At 43.9% G+C, this 21,687-nt stretch overlaps 1 protein-coding gene across 3 annotated transcripts; it reads right to left on the bottom strand.

The window, feature by feature from the left end:
* Positions 1-10,066: 10,066 nt before the first annotated feature.
* Positions 10,067-21,172, bottom strand: SLC39A3 (solute carrier family 39 member 3). 3 transcript variants are annotated; one of them, XM_040417601.1, is made up of 3 exons: positions 20,922-21,172; positions 11,616-11,938; positions 10,067-10,995 (listed from the first exon to the last, which is right to left on the bottom strand). In XM_040417601.1, the coding sequence occupies exons 2-3, from the start codon at positions 11,820-11,822 to the stop codon at positions 10,258-10,260; spliced, it is 945 nt and encodes a 314-aa protein (XP_040273535.1). In that variant the 5' UTR covers positions 11,823-11,938; positions 20,922-21,172; the 3' UTR covers positions 10,067-10,257. The 3 variants fall into 3 exon arrangements, with proteins under 3 accessions (XP_040273535.1, XP_040273534.1, XP_040273536.1); XM_040417600.1 differs by having other exon boundaries at positions 20,946-21,172; XM_040417602.1 differs by lacking the exon at positions 20,922-21,172 and adding an exon at positions 20,575-20,768.
* Positions 21,173-21,687: the final 515 nt, after the last annotated feature.

Below are 21,687 nucleotides of genomic sequence, written 5' to 3'. Positions count from 1 at the left end.
GAAGTTCAAATTGGCACCTCATGGCAAAGAACTCTCTGAGGATCTGAAAAAAAAAGAATTGTTGCTCTACAGTCGTGGCCAAAAGTTTTGAGAATTACATAAATATTGGAAATTGGAAAAGTTGCTGCTTAAGTTTTTATAATAGCAATTTGCATATACTCCAGAATGTTATGAAGAGTGATCAGATGAATTGCATAGTCCTTCTTTGCCATGAAAATTAACTTAATCCCAAAAAAACCTTTCCACTGCATTTCATTGCTGTCATTAAAGGACCTGCTGAGATCATTTCAGTAATCGTCTTGTTAACTCAGGTGAGAATGTTGACGAGCACAAGGCTGGAGATCATTATGTCAGGCTGATTGGGTTAAAATGGCAGACTTGACATGTTAAAAGGAGGGTGATGCTTGAAATCATTGTTCTTCCATTGTTAGCCATGGTGACCTGCAAAGAAACGCGTGCAGCCATCATTGCGTTGCATAAAAATGGCTTCACAGGCAAGGATATTGTGGCTACTAAGATTGCACCTCAATCAACAATTTATAGGATCATCAAGAACTTCAAGGAAAGAGGTTCAATTCTTGTTAAGAAGGCTTTAGGGCGTCCAAGAAAGTCCAGCAAGCGCCAGGATCGTCTCCTAAAGAGGATTCAGCTGCGGGATCGGAGTGCCACCAGTGCAGAGCTTGCTCAGGAATGGCAGCAGGCAGGTGTGAGCGCATCTGCACGCACAGTGAGGCAAAGACTTTTGGAAGATGGCCTGGTGTCAAGAAGGCCAGCAAAGAAGCCACTTCTCTCCAAAAAAAACATCAGGGACAGATTGATCTTCTGCAGAAAGTATGGTGAATGGACTGCTGAGGACTGGGGCAAAGTCATATTCTCCGATGAAGCCTCTTTCCGATTGTTTGGGGCATCTGGAAAAAGGCTTGTCCGGAGAAGAAAAGGTGAGCGCTACCATCAGTCCTGTGTCATGCCAACAGTAAAGCATCCTGAGACCATTCATGTGTGGGCTTGCTTCTCATCCAAGGGAGTGGGCTCACTCACAATTTTGCCCAAAAACACAGCCATGAATAAAGAATGGTACCAAAACACCCTCCAACAGCAACTTCTTCCAACAATCCAACAACAGTTTGGTGAAGAACAATGCATTTTCCAGCACGATGGAGCACCGTGCCATAAGGCAAAAGTGATAACTAAGTGGCTCGGGGACCAAAACGTTGACATTTTGGGTCCATGACCTGGAAACTCCCCAGATCTTAATCCCATTGAGAACTTGTGGTCAATCCTCAAGAGGCGGGTGGACAAACAAAAACCCACTAATTCTGACAAACTCCAAGAAGTGATTATGAAAGAATGGGTTGCTATCAGTCAGGAATTGGCCCAGAAGTTGATTGAGAGCATGCCCAGTCGAATTGCAGAGGTCCTGAAAAAGAAGGGCCAACACTGCAAATACTGACTCTTTGCATAAATGTCATGTAATTGTCAATAAAAGCCTTTGAAACGTATGAAGTGCGTGTAATTATATTTCACTACATCACAGAAACAACTGAAACAAAGATCTAAAAGCAGTTTAGCAGCAAACTTTGTAAAAACTAATATTTGTGTCATTCTCAAAACCTTTGGCCACGACTGTACATAAAGATGGCCTAGGCTATAAGAAGATTGCCAACACCCTGAAACTGTGCTGCAGCACGGTGCCCAAGACCATACAGCGGTTTAAAAGGGGTTCTCTGGGATTCAAGAAAACAAAAATACTTAAATATAACTTTATTATGAATATATTCCAAAATACCTTTCATTAGTTATAATGGCTTGTTTTGTCTAGGGAGCAAACATCAGGAGAAACAAAATGGCCACCGTCCAATTAGTGCACACAAAAGCTGTCCTAATCACACAGCAGGAAAAGTTACTTCACAACAAGAGCTGCCTCATCCTCCTCTCCTACTTGTCAGGAATTATACAGCTGAAGAACTTTAGCTGAATCTCTATGGGAATGGAGTGCAGGAGGAGACATGAAGTACAGACAGGACAGACTGGTAATGGAGACTGGATACAAGTGCTGCCGCTCATTAACCACATCCCCACCTCTTCTCCGTCTCCTCATGAGCTCCCTTCCTACAGAGATTCAGCTGAAGATCTTATCAGCTGTATTCAGGATTATAATTCCTGACAAGTAGCAGACCAGGATGAGTCAGCTCTTTACCTTAGTGTTGTGAAGTATCTTGTCCTCCTGTGTGATTAGGACAGGTTTTGTGTGCACTAATAGGATGGCGGCCATTTAATTTCTCCTGATGATTGCTCCCTAGACAAAACGAGCCATTATAACTAATGAAAGGTATTTGGGAATACATTTATAATAAAAGTAATATTTATGTATTTTTTATTTTCTTAATTCCTGGAGAACCCCTTTAACAAGACAGGTTCCACTCAGAACAGGCCTCACCATGGTTGACCAAAGAAGTTGAGTGCACGTGCACATCATCATATCCAGAGGTTGTCTTCTCAAAATAGACGTATGAGTGCTGTCAGCATTGCTGCAGAGGTTAAAGGGGTGGAGGTTCAGCCCGTCAGTGCTCAGACCATATGCTACACACACTGCATCAAATTGGTCCGCATGGCTGCCATCCCAGAAGAAAGCCTCTTCTAAAGATGACACACAAGAAAACCTGCAAATAGTTTGCTGAAGACATACAGACTAAAGACATGGATTAGTGGAATCATGTCTTGTGGTCTGATGAGACCAAGATAAACTTATTTGGTTCAGATGGTATCAAGCGTGTGTGGCGGCAATCAGGTGAGGAGTACAAAGACATGTGTGTCTTGCCTACAGTTAAGCATGGTGGTAAGAGTGTCATAGTTTGGGGCTGCATGAGTGCTGCCAGCTGTGAGGAGCTACAGTTCAGTGAGGGAACCATAAATGCCAACATGTACTGTGACATACTGAAGCAGAGCATGATCCCCCTCCCTTCGGAAACCGGGCCGCATGGCAGCATTCCAACATCATAACGACCCCGAACCTACCTCCAAGACGACTACTGCCTTGCTAAAGAAACTGAGGGTAAAGGTGCTGGAGTGGCCAAGCATGTCTCCAGACCTAAACTCTATTGAGCATCTGTGGTGCATCCTCAACCGGAAGGTGGAGGGGTGCAATGTCTCTAACATCCACCAGCTCTGTGATGTCGTCATGGAGGAGTCGAAGAGGATTCCAGTGGCAACCTCTGAAGCTATAGTGGACTCCATGCCCAAGAGAATTAAGGCAGTGCTGGACAATAAAGGTGGCCACAGAAAATATTTACACTTTGGGCACAATTTGACCATTTTCACTTAGGGGGTGTACTTACTTTTGTTGCCAGTGGTTTAGACATTAATGGCTGTGTGTTCAGTTATTTTTAAGGCACATCAAATTTACATTTATAGAAGCTGTACACTGATTACTTTACATTATATCAAAATGTCATATCTTCAGTGTTGTCCCATGAAAAGATATAATAAAATATTTACAAAAATGTGAGGGGTGTACTCACTTTAGTGAGATACTGTAAGTATCTCAGAGAAGGATCTGGTATAATAGACTATATAACGGCATGCAATCTCAATCAGCTGCTTCTAAGACCACCAGAATACTCTTGTGTTTTAAAAGGGCCATGGATTTGCGGAATAGGAACAAAATATTACCACTAGAGATAAGCGAATTTCAGGTTATGAAATTCGTTCACGCTTCGTTTACTGGTATAAGCTGAACTGCATTATGGATTCCTTTACCATGGACCATAACGCAATTCTATGACGAAATGCAGAAGCAATCCATTATTTATTCCGTCATAATAAAAGTCTATGGGCTGCAAAACGCATCCGTCTCGTTTCAGTTATGCAAGGGAGTCCTCTCCTGCATAACAGAAACAGGACGGATCTGTTTTGCAGCCCATAGACTTCTATTTTGACGGAATAAATAATGGATTGCCTCTAAAGGCATTCTGTTATGCATTTCGGCATAGAATTGTGTTATGGTCCGTGGTAACGGAATCCATAACGGAATTCAGCTTATACCAGTAAACGAAGCGTGAACGAATTTCAAAATATTAAATTCGCTCATCTCTAATTACCACTTTACAAAGCTTTGGTGCAGTCTTATCTAGAATATTCAGTTCAGTTCTGGGCACTTGTTCATAGAAAGGATGCTCTGAAACTGGAAAAAGTACAGAGAAAGGAGATTAAACTGATAAGGAGCATGAAGGGTGAGATTAAAATGATTGGATTTATTCAGAGCTGACATAGTTAATTAAATCGCCTGTACACAAAATATGGTGAAAAGCTGTTCCATATAAAATCTCAAATTTTCTATTTTTTTTTACATCATTTGGACGGCCAGGACTGCATGTTGATTACTTGGGGGAAGAGATGGCCCAGGATGCACTAGAAGCAGAATGCAATCTAGCAGAAGCAGTGAGAAGCTCTGAGCAATGTTCTGCAGGGAAACCCTGGATCTTGGCATTATTTAGATGTCACTTTGACACCTACCACCTACGTAAACGCTGTTAATGACCAAGTTCACCCCTTAATGGCAATGGCGTTTCCTAATTTCAGGATAATGAGCCCTGCCACATTGCAGTGTAGGAATGAACAAGAGTGTTGACTTGGCCTCCATATTTCCCAGATCTCAATATAATTGTGCATCTGTGGGATGTGCTCGAAAAACTAGTCCAGTCCATAGAGGCCTCATCTTGCAACTTACAAAACTTATCGTGTACCTGTCTTTTCAGAATTCGCTGCCATATGTGTATATATGATAGAATAATTTCTGACCATTATATGACTTGTAACTGGAATTTTTAGCAGTGTTCTCCTCTTGCTGCATCTCAGCTTTTTCTGAACTGGTGGGTGAAGACAAGCTGCACCCCATAGACTGTACATGGAGATAGCAGATACTGATTCCTCACCGAGAATCACTCAGAAGCAGTACAGGACATAGAGAAGTATTGAGCAGTATAGATGTGAATAATGCATTTGGAGTGATATATATGATATATAACACTAATAGCTGCTGTATGTGCAGTGCCTGTCTCTGTTTCTCCCGGACATTCCTCCCTTTTCCTCTATTGACTTCTATGGGCTGATGTAATCTGATCCCTCAGTGAGTTGGCAGCCCCTATTGGTCTCTTAAGACAAATTCATTACAGAATTCAGAAAGAATGTTGGTTTAGGAAATGATGGGAGACCAAATAAGTGGAGAACAAGGCATTTGTTTCTCTGATAAGATATAGTTAAAAGTTTCTTATATTCATATGTACTGGTGATGGCGAACCTTTTGAAGAGTGCCTAAACTGCAACTGATGAATGGCAGGAAAAGTCTAAGGCTCTGAGTGCCATCTCTCTGTACAGTATTATTCCACATTATTACATCCCCCCCCCCATCAATCTGCACTCAATCCCCCTTAATGAGAAAGTGAAAACATCATTTTAGAGATGTTTGCAAATTTATTAAAAAGGAAAAGCTATAATTTAGTTTGGACCCTTTACTGTGACACTTAAAATTTAATTCTAGCGTCCTCCTATTTTTCCTAATCATCTTTGAGATGTTTCTACACCTTGATTGGAGTCCACCTGTGGTGAAATCAGTTGATTAGACATGATTTGGAAAGACACAACCCTGTCTATATAAGGACGGGTTCGCACTACCATTTAGTTTTCCGTCAGAAGAACAGAAAACAACAAAGAAAACAGATCCTGTAGTTTAAGCATCCATTATGCTCAGTTATGTACATTTTGCATCTGTTTTAGCAATTTCCTACTTTGTGTAGGACTTTTTTCCCCATTTAAAAAAGCAGATCTCAAATAGAAACTGCCAAAATGGATGCAAAATGTGCACAACTGAGCATAACGGATGCTTAAAATACAGGGTGTTTTTTTTATTTTCCGTTCTTCTGAGGGATCAGAAGAACAGAAAACGAAACGGTGATGTAAACCCGGCCTAAGAATGTATATCAGAGTAAAGACGAAGCCATGAAGAGGAAAGAACTGCCTGGAGAGCCCTGAGACATAATCTTATGGAGGCACAGATCAGGAGAAGGGTACAAATACTTCTGCTGCACTGAAATAATTCTTAAATATAAGAAGTTTGGAACAACCAGAATTCTTCTTAGAGCTGGCCACCCCAAAAAACTAAGTAAATGGGGAGTAAGGGCCTTGGTAAGAGAGATGACCAAGAATCCAATGTTGACTCTGGCTGAGCTACAATGATTCTGTGTGCAGATGGGAGAAACTTCCAGAAGGTCAACCATTACTGCAGCACTCCACCAATCTGGGCTTTATGGCAGAGTGGCTAGAAAGAAGCATCTCCTCAGTAAAACACACATGAAAGTTTGTAACAAAAAAAAACCACCTAAATGACTAAGGGTCCATTCACACGTCTGCATATGTTCGGACAGGAGCAGACCCATTCATTTTTATTTCCGGATCCGCACTTCCGTTCCGCAAAAAAATAGAACATGTCCTATTCTTGTCCGCAATTGCGGACAAGAAAAGGCATCTTCTATGACAGTTCCGATGAGGTGCGACACGCAAAATGCGGAATGCACATTGCCTGTGTCTGTGTGTCACGGCGGACAGGATACAAGATTCACAGAATGTCAACAAACAAGTGTCTAGGCAAGAAGCTGGGGATCAAGGTCACCTCCTGACAAATCCCTACCAGCTCTCCCTAGACTTCTATGCCCACGTTCAGACCCTGAAGGTGGCAATGAGCATGTCCTCGTGCCTTGGCTGAAGATTCCCTAAAATCCCTAAGATGGTGAAAGAGGGAAAGAGGCAGCCTGCTCCCTCAGACCTGGAGGGGGCAGGCGTCTCTCTAACAGCCTAGACAGACAACCACAAGATAAACAAAACCAACTTATCTTTCTGAGCAGGAACAGCAAATCCTTCCTTCCTTCCTCTGAGCCAGACAAAAGCTATAACCCGCACAGGACACTGGGAGTGGGCGTAATTTAAACTCAAACCAACGACCCCACCCAGTGCACCTGAAGGGAGGCGGATATAGCTCAGCTCCAAAACAAAAACAAAAGGCTACACACGTGCTGCTAACCTGGCAGACCTCCGCACATAGCCTGAGCAGGGCATGACACTGTGTTTTGCGGATCCGCAAAACACATACGGATGTGTGAATGGACCCTTGAAGAATGGCGAGTCATCAGATGAGTTACAGAGTTAAAAGAACTGTGTGTCACCAGAAAATTATACACTGAGTCTAATGCTTTTGTTGCAGCAGTGATAAGGGACAGACAGCTGGACAGTCAGCAGAGAGATAACAGAAATTACATGACACCGTTTAGATTACAGGAGATCCATATTTAGATTAGGCTCTCTTTATACAGAAATTTCTGGTTTATTAGAAAATTATGCACACATTATTTTCAATTACCTGTGTGATGTCTGCACTGTGTACTATTTTATGTCTAAATGATCAGCCAATGTTACTGTTATTATCACATATTCACATTCACTTAGTAGTTGGTACTGTAGACTGGGTGACATTGCGCACCACGGCTCCTGTCCTGAGCTTCGGTTCACTTCCTTGTCAGCCCGAGAGCTGACTCAGCAAGTGAAACGAAGATTCGATCCACTGCGCATGCCACCTGAGCTTCGGTTCACTTGCTTATCAGCCGACTCAGCAAGTGAACCGAAGATTTGACTCATGAATCGGTTCATTTGAATTAACTGATTCAAATGAACCGATTCATGTAAAAGATCCGAACTTCCCATCTCTAGTGTGAATATGCACTTTTATTCTGCTGTGCACTGTTCCTGCAAGTGTCCAAAAGGTGGAGCTTCACTGTGAAGTGCTCTCTGCATTGAGAGGTTTCACAGCCCCCCTGCTCTGAGTGACAGCGGGCTCCTAGTTTGATGCTACATTCTGCTCACTGCAGAATGAAGCTGACAGCAGTTTACAGTGAATTGCTATAATTTCTTGACAAATAATGGTGAAAAACGTGATTTTTTTTAAGTGCTCTGCCTGCACTTCGGGAGAAACCACGACAGTTTGCAGAAGCGATTTTGCCACATGGCAAACTACTGCCAAAGTGTGGAAGCCCAGCCTCAAACCTGTACTGTAATCAGTCCTGAACCTGGGTGTCCATCACATGACCTGCAAGTAAACAGTAAGGCCCCTTTCACACGAGCGAGTTTTCCACGCGTGACGTGAACGCATTGCACCCGCACTGAATCCGGACCATATCATTTCTATGGGGCTGTGCACACGAGCGGTGATTTTCACGCATCACTTGTGCGTTGCGTGAAAATCGCAGTATGTTCTATATTCTGCATTTTTCATGCAACGCAGACCCCATAGAAGTGAATGGGGCTGCGTGAAAATCACAAGCATCCGCAAGCAAGTGCGGATGTGGTGCAATTTTCACGCACGGTTGCCAGGAGACGATCGGGATGGGGACCCGATCATTATTATTTCCCCTTATAACATGGTTATAAGGGAAAATAATAGCATTCTTAATATACAGAATGCATAGTACAATAGGGCTGGAGGGGTTAAAAAATTCTAAAAAATATAACTCACCTTAATCCACTTGAACGCGCAACCCGGCTTCTCTTCTGTCTTCTTCTTTGCTGTGCACAGGAAAAGGGCCTTTGATGACGTCACTGCGCTCATCACGTGGTCCGTCACATGATCCATCACCATGGTAAAAAAGATCATGTGATGGACCATGTGATGAGCGCAGTTATAAGGGAAAATAATAAAATCTACACAACACCTAACCCAAATCCGAACTTCTGTGAAGAAGTCCGGGTTCGGGTCTGGGTACCAAACATGCTGATTTTTCTCACGCGCGTGCAAAACGCATTACAATGTTTTGCACCCGCGCGGCCAAAAAAAACGCAAACATGGAACGCAATCACAGTGAAAACTGACTTGTTTTAGTGTCAAAATCGCACCATTTTCCCTGAACGCACCCTGCCCCAATCCGCAACGCCTGTGTGAAAGGGGCCTAAAGATTCCTATTGAATGACAGCAAGCAGAGGTCTAGAAATCAAGCCAAACAGAATACTCATTGTTGAATTATAGGGCATAAAAAATCCATCCATGGTCACGTGATGGGACATACAGGTTCAGGACGAATGACAGTCACAGTACAGATATCCAATGGTCCATCCAGTGACCATTTATCCCCTAGAAGTAAGCAATGAAAAACTGAAGGTTTTGTGGGAAAAGGTTCAGTATTCATTTTAATCCCTGCTCTTTCTAGGCTTACTAACCTTCCCTTTATGTGCACAGAGCGATAGTGGTCAGTTACTAAGTGGGACCAACCACTGGACTCCTAAGCACAGAAAAAGCAGGGATTTACAAGAATAAAATACAGATTATACTCCATCTTTTCCCACAAAACTATACATCAATCTGCTCAGCTCCTCCTCCTCTATAACCTGCAGATTAGGTTGTATGTACCACATGATAGATTCTCATTAAGGTTTAGAACTTCTATAGATACATTTTATTTGGTGACTTGTACGTTATTACAATAATAGGCAATTTCAGTTGCCATGTAAGTTATTTGGAAGATCTCATGTGGCACTTCATCATACAGAAGACACAAAAGACTATACATGTCTTTCAAAACTAGACAAAGACATTTAGAAAACAAATGACTTAAAGGGAACCTGTCATCACCTTTATGCTGACCGTACTGAGGGCAGTATAAAGTAGTGACAGAAATGCTGATGTCAGCGGTGTGTCGCTCATCAGCTAAAAGTAAGTGGTTGCTGAGAACCAGCATCATAATCATTACAGCCCAGGCCTTGAAAAGAGTCAAATCTCCCTGAGAAGAGTCCTGGTTATTCCTAATCTCCTGCTCTCTCACCCATCTGCTGATGGTTGGCAGTTCTTTCCTAGAGAGAAAGGGAGAAAACTAGGTAGAAGACTGTCAGTCATCAGCAGGTGGGCAGGAGAGCAGGACTTCATGAATAACCAGGACTCTTCTCATAAGGCCGGGACTATTTTCCAGGCCCAGTCTGCAATGATTGTGATGTTGGTTCTCAGCAACCACTTACTTTTAACTTATAGATGACAGACCGCTGAAATCATCTCACCTGTCTCTACTTTATTCTGCCGTTAGTATGGGCAGCATAATGTTGATGACAGTTTCCCTTTAAAGCTACAATCAGATCTTTTAAAAAAAAGAAGACATTTTTTACAATATGATGTTTCATCTAAGGTATGTACACATAGAAATATTTTCTGTAACTACACTCCATCTTCTGTTACCATTTGAAGAAGACAAGTCCTGCTAGAACAGTGTACCCAAGAACCAGGAAAAGCACTTTTAATAATCGGTCATGTTTATCTTCCAGCTCCTTCGCCAAAATTTCAAAAAATGTAACAAACAAAAAAGTTCCTCCTGCAATGCCCTGCAGCAAAGCAGAGGTAATACTGCTGGCCAAATTTTGGGCACTCTGAATCGCCATTCCAGTGGCGATGCCAATGGGAATCATAATGCTTACTAATATGGCCATCTTAGCTGCATCACGAAGCAGAATGTTCACCTTAGCCATGCTGACTCCAAGTGCCACTGCTACTAGTGTTTCATGGATGACAACACCAATGAAAAGGCTTAGCACTTTATCACCCTGCTCCTGAAGGCCAAGTGCCAGGCCCTCAAAGACTGAGTGGGCAGAGAGCGCGAACACCAAGCTGAAGAGTCGAAGTGGACTTGAACGGGACAGCTCTTGGATATTTAAGCCATGAGAGTGGTGACTGTGGCCAACTTCATATAAATTATGGCCTCTGTTAGAAGATATGAAAGGGCTTTCATATTCAGAGTCGCTGCCAGCGTCAGATCCTGCATTAAACGTTTCCATGTCAATGAAAGAAGGCTTCTCTTTCCTGAATGTCAGAATAGCTTGCTCCACAAAGACTGTGAGGAAAAACCCAACTAGCATTATAGTCTCAGCCAGTGGATAATCTGTGTTGATGTTCGCCATCTTCAGAACCTCGAAAATCTAGATGAATGAAAAGAGATATGCAAAATGGAATCACACATTTATATTATAGAGGTTGGGTACAAATTACAACTACATTGACATCATATGTGGGTCATGTGAATGGAGCAGCAATATTTAGAGTACATTTTAATTATTTTTTTTTCCCATACTTCTGATATTGATAACCTAAATCTGTACGGGTTCAATACCTGGCATCTCCCACCGATCTGATCAACTGTTCCCTGCAGACGAAGAAACTACCACCTTGAACGAAGCTGGAAGACCAACGCCATTCAAAGTATAGGGGCTATGCCCGGTTACTGCAGCTCAGCTACCATTCAAGTGAGCACACCCAAGAGATAAGAAATACTAAGAAAGCAAAGTATCAAAGCAATGTTCTAAACCAGGGATGGCCAACCTGAGGCTCTCCAGCTGTTGCAAAATTACAACTCCTAGCTTGCCCAGACTGCCTACAGAAGGGCATGGTGGGAATTGTAGTTTTACAACAGCTTGAGAGCCGCCAGTTGGCCGTCCCTGTTTTAGACATATAATATGCCAGTGAAATTCACTGAAGAGCAGACACACGGGCAAACAAAAGCAAAATGTAAGGTGAATGGTTCTTCAGGATCATTAGATACCTTTTCTCTCACTGTGGGTAGAAGCGCATTGAAGCAAGTAGCCAAAAATACGCCTCCAGCAAAAGAATTGCACAAGGCAAGGACCCTCCGAGAGCGAGAAGCCTTCTCAGAGTCTGCCTCCATCATTTTCACTGGGAGGAGAGAACCCAACATCATCAACACAAACACCGCCAGCAAGCACAGCAGCTTTGCCACTATGAGGTTCATTCTGACGGCTGAGGTCTTCGTAGAAGATGCAGAATAATGCCAGTGTCAAGCTGGGATGGTAAGAGCTTCAGGACACAAGGGGAGAGGGCAACTTCCCGTCATGTCTTTTCAAGTAACTACAATGAGAACAAAAAGAGGAACAATAAATAATACAAGTGCAAGTAAAGGAACAGGACAGAACTTTAAATAATCTTTAAAGCCCCGGTAAAGGGGTTATCCCATGAGTAATGTGTAAAAATTAAAATCAGATATCACATAGTACAGGAAAGTCTCTTTCTATCAAAGCCCGAGCCAGCCCTGTGCCTGAGATGGAGCCAGAGATCTCCTCATTCATTGGTGCAATTGCTCTGCTATATTTATTGGCTGTCTACTTCCAAAAAAACAGCAGCATTCCTGTCCACAGGTTGTGTGCAGTATTGCAGCTCCGGGAGCGTGTCCTGTCAGCAGGTGACGCTATACAGGTAGATTTCAGTGAATAACTCACATGCAAATACAAAAGTATTCAGATCCAGGTGCTGGTTTGAAAAACGTAGAATATTTTTTGTGGGACAAACTCTTTAAAGTGGTTGTCCAGGATTAGGAAAACATGGCTGCTTTCTTCAATGGGTTGTGCCTGGTATTGCAGTTCAGCTCCACTGGAGTCAATGGGGCAGAGCTGTAATACCGCACACAACCTGTGAAGAGGTGTGCTGCTGTTTTTTGGAAGTAAGCAGCCATGTTTTTCTATTCCTGCTGAACCCCTTTTAACCACCTCCGGACCGCCTAACGCAGATTCGCGTTCCGGAGGTGGCAGCGCTGCGCACAGTCACGCATATACGCGTCATCTCGCGAGACGCGAGATTTCGCTCCAAGCCGGCCCGCGCATGCGCATCGCGGGCCGGCAAAAGTTAAAGAACAAGTTAGTCACCAGCCTGCCAGCAACGATCATTGGCTGGCAGGCTGGCGATTTTTAAAAAATCCAATCACAAGCCATATAACAGATCATATTAGTAAATATGATCTGTTATATGGCTTGTCTGCTCCTGTGCTGGTCCTTTTCGTCGGTTGGATCCAGCACAGGAGCAGACTTCACAGTGAGTAGCACCAACACTACACCTTAGCCCCAGATCACCCCCCTGCACCCCAATTAACCCTTTGATCACCCCTTTGATCGCCCCTGTCAATCACCAGTGAAAGGAAAAAAAGTGATCAGTGTAAACTGTCACTTTTTTTTTTTCACTAGTATTGGCTGTTAGGTTTTAGGGATAGTTTAGGCCCCTTGGTTAGGTAGTTAGCGTCAGTTAGCGCCCACCCCACCGCACCGCAGTCACTTTTATTCGCTGAATAGCGTATCGCTAATCAGCATTTGTACTTTTATAGTATCTGTAAGTGATCAAAACTGATCACGGTCAGATCTATAATAGTATTAGTGTCACTTTAGTTCGCCCTCCACCCAAAACGCACGTGTGGGCGACCGATCAGGCCTGATCGGTCGCCCACACGTGCGTTCACCCACGCCCGCCCCACCGCAGTGACAAAAAATATATATTTTTTGATCACTGCACATTCATTTTACACGCACTGCGGCGATAAAAAAATCAGTTTTGATATTTTTTATCAACCGCAGCGGCCTCCGGTACTTCGCTAGCCTCCCCTTTGTAAGACAGGTTTGCTTTTTTTCTTGGGTAGTCTCAGGGAATACCCCTAAATTTAGTAGTCCAAAATGTCAAACAGGGGGTATTCTTCTGAAGAGGCCTACAGGATTCTGACCCAGTCGGATGAGGAGTGGGAACCCTCATCTGATGAATCTAGCGGGTCAGAATATGAACCTGTGGAAAGCAGTGGCTCTCTGACCCAAAGTTCGGACGAGGAGGTGGAGGTCCCTGGCAGCACCAGGCGTACCCGGCCCCATGTCGCTAGACCACAGGTTATGCAGGATCCGCTTCAAGAGCAGCAGAGTGGGGCTGTCGCTGCCGGATCACGTGGTGAGGCATACACCAGCAGCGCAGCCCTCCCTGGACCTAGTACCAGCACTGCCGTACAACATGGTGACGTGGCGAGCACCAGAAGGGCAGTTGAAGCTGGTACGGTGGCACGTGCACTAGTTACCCCGTCGCAGCCACCGCAAAGACAGGCCCGTAGAGCCCCTAGAATCCCTGAGGTGCTGGCAAACCCTGATTGGCAGTCACCAACTTCAGCCGCACCTGTAGTTCCCCCTTTCACCGCCCAGTCTGGAGTTCGGGTTGAGACGGCTCAAATCGGTTCGGCCCTGGGATTTTTTGAGCTGTTCTTGACTGCGGAGCTCTTGGACTTAGTCGTGGCAGAGACCAACCAGTATGCCACACAATTTATATCCGCCAACCCGGGAAGCTTTTATGCCCAGCCTTTCCGGTGGAAACCAGTCCAAGTTTCCGAAATTAAAATTTTTTTGGGCCTTCTCCTCAACATGGGCCTGACAAAAAAGCATGAATTGCGGTCATATTGGTCAACGCACCCGATTCATCACATGCCCATGTTCTCTGCTGCTATGTCCAGGGCACGATTTGAGGCCATCCTCCGTTTCCTGCATTTTAGCGACAACACCACCTCCCGTCCCAGAGGCCACCCAGCTTTTGACCGGCTCCACAAAATTCGGCCCCTCATAGACCATTTCAACCAGAAATTTGCAGATTTGTATACCCCCGAGCAAAACATCTGCGTAGACGATTCCCTAATACATTTTACCGGGCGCCTTGGCTTCAAACAGTACATCCCAAGCAAGCGTGCCCGGTATGGGGTCAAATTGTATAAGCTCTGTGAAAGGGCCACAGGCTATACCCACAAATTTCGTGTCTATGAGGGAAAAGATCAGACCCTGGAGCCGGTCGGTTGCCCTGACTACCTGGGGAGCAGTGGGAAGACAGTCTGGGACTTGGTGTCACCCTTATTCGGCAAGGGGTACCATCTTTATGTGGACAATTTTTACACAAGTGTGGCCCTCTTTAGGCATTTGTTTCTAGAACGGATTTGCGCCTGTGGCACCGCGCGAACTAGTCGCGTGGGCTTCCCCCAACGGCTTGTAACCACCCGTCTTGCAAGGGGGCAGAGGGCTGCCTTGTGTAACGAAGAACTGCTCGCGGTGAAATGGAGAGACAAGCGTGACGTTTACATGCTCTCCTCCATTCACGCAGACACGACAATCCAAATTGAGCGAGCAACCCGTGTCATTGAAAAGCCCCTCTGTGTCCACGACTATAATGCGCTCATGGGAGGGGTGGACTTCAATGACCAGATGTTGTCTCCGTATTTAGTTTCCCGCAGAACCAGACGCTGGTATAAGAAGGTGTCTGTATATTTAATTCAATTGGCGCTGTACAATAGTTTTGTTCTCTACAGTAAGGCTGGGAGAACACGATCTTTCCTCAAATTCCAGGAAGAGATCATCGAGAACCTCCTTTACCCAGGAGGTTCCGTGGCCCCATCCCCCAGTGTAGTTAGCCGTCTACACGAGCGACATTTCCCCAGTGTCGTTCCTGGTACCTCAACCCAACCGTCACCCCGAAAAAGATGTCGTGTCTGTAGCAGGAGTGGAATAAGGCGTGACACCCGCTATTTCTGTCCTGACTGTGCTGACCACCCTGCCCTATGCTATGGAGAGTGTTTCCGGAAGTACCACACACAGGTACACCTAGCATAGGGATTGCATCTCACAGGACAGGCACACAGGGCTATTAGGGCCCTTTTACTCTCAGCTGCTGCAAACCTCTCCTTTCACCTGGGATAAAGTGCATAACGTACTTCGCCACATCTTTGGGCGATTTGCGCTTTGCACATTGTCCCATGGGGAAGGAGAGGTTTGTTCTATAAAGGTAAAAAAAACTAAACAAAAAAAAAATTACCGGTAAGTAAAAAAGTTAAAAAAGTTTAAAAAAGTTAATATGTTCTGTTCTAAAGTTAATAAAGTTATTGCTTTGCGGCCTGGTTTTTTCTTTTTTGTTTTGTTTTTTTTACCTTCCAGGTGGACCAACCGATCGACCAGCTGCAGCACTGATGTGCATTCGGACAGAAGCATTGTGCTGCTGTCAGATTACACGCAAGTCGGTGTATGCGGCGCTGCAAGACGAGATTTCTCCTCTGCAGTAAAAGATATGTTTGCCGAGGCATATGAGCTGAGGAGGTGGCGGTGTTCATATACTTTGGCAAACACTTTGTATATATAAAAAAAAAAATCCCGGCAATGATTTATTCATCCACATCGATTGATGTGAATGGAGAAATCTGGTTTGCCAGGGCATACGAGCTGAAGTGGGTATGGATGTTGGGCGGAGCTCCTATGTCCTGGCAGACGCCTTTCCCCTCCTTTTTCTTTTTTTGGCAGAGATTTTTTCATCCACATTGATCGATGCGAATGAAGAAATCTGTGCCGTTCATTTTTTTCTTTCAGCCCAGAGGCTGAACGGAAAAAAAAAATCTCATTACCCGTATGCTCAATATAAGGAGAATAGCAGAAACTCCTAATGCTGGGCATACATGTAATGATTGCGGAGACCCTCAAATGCCAGGGCAGTACAAACACCCCACAAATAACACCATTTTGGAAAGAAGACACCCCAAGGTATTTGCTGAGGGGCATATTGAGTCCATGAAAGATTGAAATTTTTGTCCCAAGTTAGCGGAAAGGGAGACTTTGTGAGAACAAAATCCAAAAAAATCAATTTCCGCTAACTTGTGCCAAAATTTTTTTTTTTCAATGAACTCGCCATGCCCCTCATTGAATACCTTGGGGTGTCTTCTTTCCAAAATGGGGTCACATGTGGGGTATTTATACTGCCCTGGCATTTTAGGGGCCCCAAAGCGTGAGAAGAAGTCTGGTATCCAAATGTCTAAAAATGCCCTCCTAAAAGGAATTTGGGCCCCTTTGCCCACCTAGGCTGCAAAAAAGTGTCACACATGTGGTATCTCCGTATTCAGCAGAAGTTGGGGAATATGTTTTGGGGTGTCATTTTACATATACCCATGCTGGGTGAGATAAATATCTTGGTCAAATGCCAACTTTGTATAAAAAAAATGGGAAAAGTTGTCTTTTGCCAAGATATTTCTCTCACCCAGCATGGGTATATGTAAAATGACACCCCAAAACACATTCCTTACCTTCTTCTGAGTACGGAGATACCAGATGTGTGACACTTTTTTGCAGCCTAGCTGGGCAAAGGGGCCCACATTCCAAAGAGCACCTTTCAGATTTCACAGGTCATTTACCTACTTACCAGACATTAGGGCCCCTGGAAAATGCCAGGGCAGTATAACTGCCCCACAAGTGACCCCATTTTGGAAAGAAGACACCCCAAGGTATTCCGTGAGGGGCATGGCAAGTTCCTAGAATTTTTTATTTTTTGTCACAAGTTAGTGGAAAATGATGATTTTTTTTTTTTTTTTTTTTTTTCATACAAAGTCTCCTATTCCACTAACTTGTGACAAAAAAAAAAAATTTCCATGAACTCACTATGCCCATCAGCGAATACCTTGGGGTCTCTTCTTTCCAAAATGGGGTCACTTGTGGGGTAGTTATACTGCCCTGGCATTCTAGGGGCCCAAATGTGTGGTAAGGAGTTTGAAATCAAATTCAGTAAAAAATGACCTGTGAAATCCAAAAGGTGCTCTTTGGAATATGGGCCCCTTTGCCCACCTAGGCTGCAAAAAAGTGTCACACATCTGGTATCTCCGTACTCAGGAGAAGGTGGGGAATGTGTTTTGGGGTGTCATTTTATATATACCCATGCTGGGTGAGAGAAATATCTTGGCAAAAGACAACTTTTCCCATTTTTTTATACAAAGTTGTCATTTGACCAAGATATTTATCTCACCCAGCATGGGTATATGTAAAAAGACACCCCAAAACACATTCCTCAACTTCTCCTGAGTACGGGGATACCAGATGTGTGACACTTTTTTGCAGCCTAGGTGGGCAAAGGGGCCCATATTCCAAAGAGCACCTTTCGGATTTCACTCGTCATTTTTTACTGAATTTGATTTCAAACTCTTTACCACACATTTGGGCCCCTAGAATGCCAGGGCAGTATAACTACCCCACAAGTGACCCCATTTTGGAAAGAAGAGACCCCAAGGTATTCGCTGATGGGCATAGTGAGTTCATGGAAGTTTTTATTTTTTGTCACAAGTTAGTGGAATATGAGACTTTGTATGAAAAAAAAAAAAAAAAAAAAAATCATCATTTTCCACTAACTTGTGACAAAAAATAAAAAATTCTAGGAACTCGCCATGCCCCTCACGGAATAGCTTGGGGTGTCTTCTTTCCAAAATGGGGTCACTTGTGGGGTAGTTATACTGCCCTGGCATTCTAGGGGCCCAAATGTGTGGTAAGGAGTTAGAAATCAAATTCTGTAAAAAATGATGAGTGAAATCCGAAAGGTGCTCTTTGGAATATGGGCCCCTTTGCCCACCTAGGCTGCAAAAAAGTGTCACACATCTGGTATCTCCGTACTCAGGAGAAGGTGGGGAATGTGTTTTGGGGTGTCATTTTATATATACCCATGCTGGGTGAGAGAAATATCTTGGCAAAAGACAACTTTTCCCATTTTTTTATACAAAGTTGTCATTTGACCAAGATATTTATCTCACCCAGCATGGGTATATGTAAAAAGACACCCCAAAACACATTCCTCAACTTCTCCTGAGTACGGGGATACCAGATGTGTGACACTTTTTTGCAGCCTAGGTGGGCAAAGGGGCCCATATTCCAAAGAGCACCTTTCGGATTTCACTCGTCATTTTTTACTGAATTTGATTTCAAACTCTTTACCACACATTTGGGCCCCTAGAATGCCAGGGCAGTATAACTACCCCACAAGTGACCCCATTTTGGAAAGAAGAGACCCCAAGGTATTCGCTGATGGGCATAGTGAGTTCATAGAACTTTTTATTTTTTGTCACAAGTTAGTGGAATATGAGACTTTGTAAGAAAAAAAAAAAAAAAAAAAAAAAAATCATCATTTTCCGCTAACTTGTGACAAAAAATAAAAAGTTCTATGAACTCACTATGCCCATCAGCGAATACCTTAGGGTGTGTACTTTCAGAAATGGGGTCATTTGTGGGGTGTTTGTACTGTCTGGGCATTGTAGAACCTCAGGAAACATGACAGGTGCTCAGAAAGTCAGAGCTGCTTCAAAAAGCGGAAATTCACATTTTTGTACCATAGTTTGTAAACGCTATAACTTTTACCCAAACCATTTTTTTTTTACCCAAACATTTTTTTTTTATCAAAGACATGTAGAACTATAAATTTAGAGCAAAATTTCTATATGGATGTCGTTTTTTTTTGCAAAATTTTACAACTGAAAGTGAAAAATGTCATTTTTTTGCAAAAAAAATCGTTAAATTTCGATTAATAACAAAAAAAGTAAAAATGTCAGCAGCAATGAAATACCACCAAATGAAAGCTCTATTAGTGAGAAGAAAAGGAGGTAAAATTCATTTGGGTGGTAAGTTGCATGACCGAGCAATAAACGGTGAAAGTAGTGTAGGTCAGAAGTGTAAAAAGTGGCCTGGTCTTTCAGGGTGTTTAAGCACTGGGGGCTGAGGTGGTTAAAAGGGTTGTGTTATCTCAGACAATGGGTACATATTGCTAGGAAATGCCCCCATTGTATGATGGTGCGGGTCCCAGAGGTGGGATCTCGTAAACAGAGCTGGAAAAGTACCGGAAGGCGCACCACGCATGTGCGGCTACCCTCCATTCATTTCTATGGGGCCGCCGAAAATAGAAATAAACGGGAGTGCTTGTGCGGCCACAGCTCCCATTCATTTCTATGGGGATTTTCGGCAGGTCAATAGGAAGGCTTGGTGGTGGCCAGCAATCACTTTGCTGGCCTCGTGTTAGCCTTTGTTTTAGAGATAGGTGGGGTTCCCAGAGGTGGGACCCGCACCTATCAGACAATGGGGGCATATCCTAGTGATAAGCCCCCATTGTCTGAGATGGGAATACCCTGTTAAGCTTTTTTGGGGGCTTCTACCCGCTTTTACACAGTGATCACTGATGGAAATTACTTGTGACAGGCGGAATAAAGGGTTTGTCAGTGGTAGGCCTCATGCACACTATCGTGTCTGTATTTAGGTCTGCCAAAATATGTATACCATCCATGTGCTATCCGGAATTTTCCCACCATCACTAGAAATGACAAGAATAAGACATGTTGAATAATTTGCGGAGTGGAAATCGGTGTGATGTTCGTTTTTACTGCGGACCCACGGAAATGAATGGGTCTGTGTGCTAAGGGTCCATTCCCACGTCCGCAACTGTTTTGTGGTCTGCAAAACACGGTCACCGGCCATGTGCGTTTCACATTTTGCTGACCGCACATGGCCGGCACTATAATAGAAATGCCTTTTCTTGTCCGTGGCTGCAGACAAGAATAGGACATGTTCTATTTTTTGCGGATTGAAAACGAATGGGATCGCACCTGTTCCGGAACGGATGCGGACCCATTTTGCAGAAGTGAGAATGGACCCTAAAATGCAGATCGGACACATTTGCAAAATACAGTTGTGTGCATGAGCCTTTATTAAAAAGGTTCCCCCAGGAAGAAAAGGTCATCAAATAAAAGAATATATTCCCTTATTTCACCCACCACCACTCTGATCATCCCCATCGGCAATAACCAATCACTGGCTTCCATGGCATATGACCACTGATTGGCTGCAGTAGTCAAGTGGAGTATGTGGGCACGTCTTTTTTAAGGGAGCCGCAAATGTTATAAAAATAACAAAAGCACTGCTCACCTCTTCAATCCCCGGCGATCTGGTACATACTGACTGCAGCCAATCAGTGACCTCGGTGGTCACGTTTATAACAGGTGACTGGCTACAGTGGAGCTGGAGCAAAATGCCAAGTGCTGTTCAGTCCTGAGGGTGACCTGCCCAAATGCAGCTCATCTGCCATCCTATGAGTTATTTGCTGAAACTGTTGGCATCATGACTGGCAGCCACCTCCCTCCATAGTTATAACATAACATTCCTATGAGAGCCAGTAACAGGGTTTATCATTAGGGACATGGCGGCATTTCTCCGACTTAGCTTCTGACCCTCAGCATTCCCTGTGCACTGGATGTCCAGTACGTCCCCGTCACCTGTGTTAATGACGAGCCTTCTACCTGCAGGTGACATGTCGGTTGCAGAGCCGGTCACGTGGTCTCTCTCTTTTTTTTTTTTTTTTTCCAAGACAACAACCGGCAGCACTGATATTTCCAGGACCTAAGCTCCGGTGGTCCGCACACAGGACACGCCCTCTGAAGGGTCTTCCACGCTGATTGGCTGCAGATGAGGTAATAGGAACTTAACCCTTCATTTGATTTGTCTGCACGCAAGTAAAGACTTGGACTTTCGTGACGTCATGACCTCGTGATCCCACTTGCAAGCAAAGCGTTCGCTATTGGTAGTGAGCATAAGGACCTTTGATGATGTCACGGTCATGTGATTAGTTACATGCGTACATGACGTTAGGCTGTTTGCGTGCTTTCTCAAGGCGGAAGTGCAAGCCCATCAGCAGAGACCCGTGCAGGGGTTTATAGGGAGGATGCAGGCTGCATACATGAGAGGGTTACTGTGCTATAGCCCGCGGCTATAGTCTGCAATGTTTTATTACAATAGGATTGATTTTTTTTTTTTTTAAACAAACAGTTCCCCTGATTTAAATGGGAAAAACTGCTTGTTAATTTACACTGCATGGGGAAAAAAATAATAGACGTTCATTCTTGGTGTGGATTCTGCATTAAATCCACATCCAAACTTTCCATTCAAATGGGCAGAATAAAAAAAAAAAAACTACCATAACTCCTTCAGGACACAGCCTTATTTCACCTTAAGGACTTGGCCATTTTTTGCAAATCTGACCAG

The sequence above is a fragment of the Bufo bufo genome, chromosome 2, assembly GCF_905171765.1.
Source record: "Bufo bufo chromosome 2, aBufBuf1.1, whole genome shotgun sequence".
Taxonomy (NCBI): domain Eukaryota; kingdom Metazoa; phylum Chordata; class Amphibia; order Anura; family Bufonidae; genus Bufo; species Bufo bufo.
Note: the sequence above shows the minus strand (reverse complement) of the source record. Positions and strands in the feature narration are given on the sequence as shown.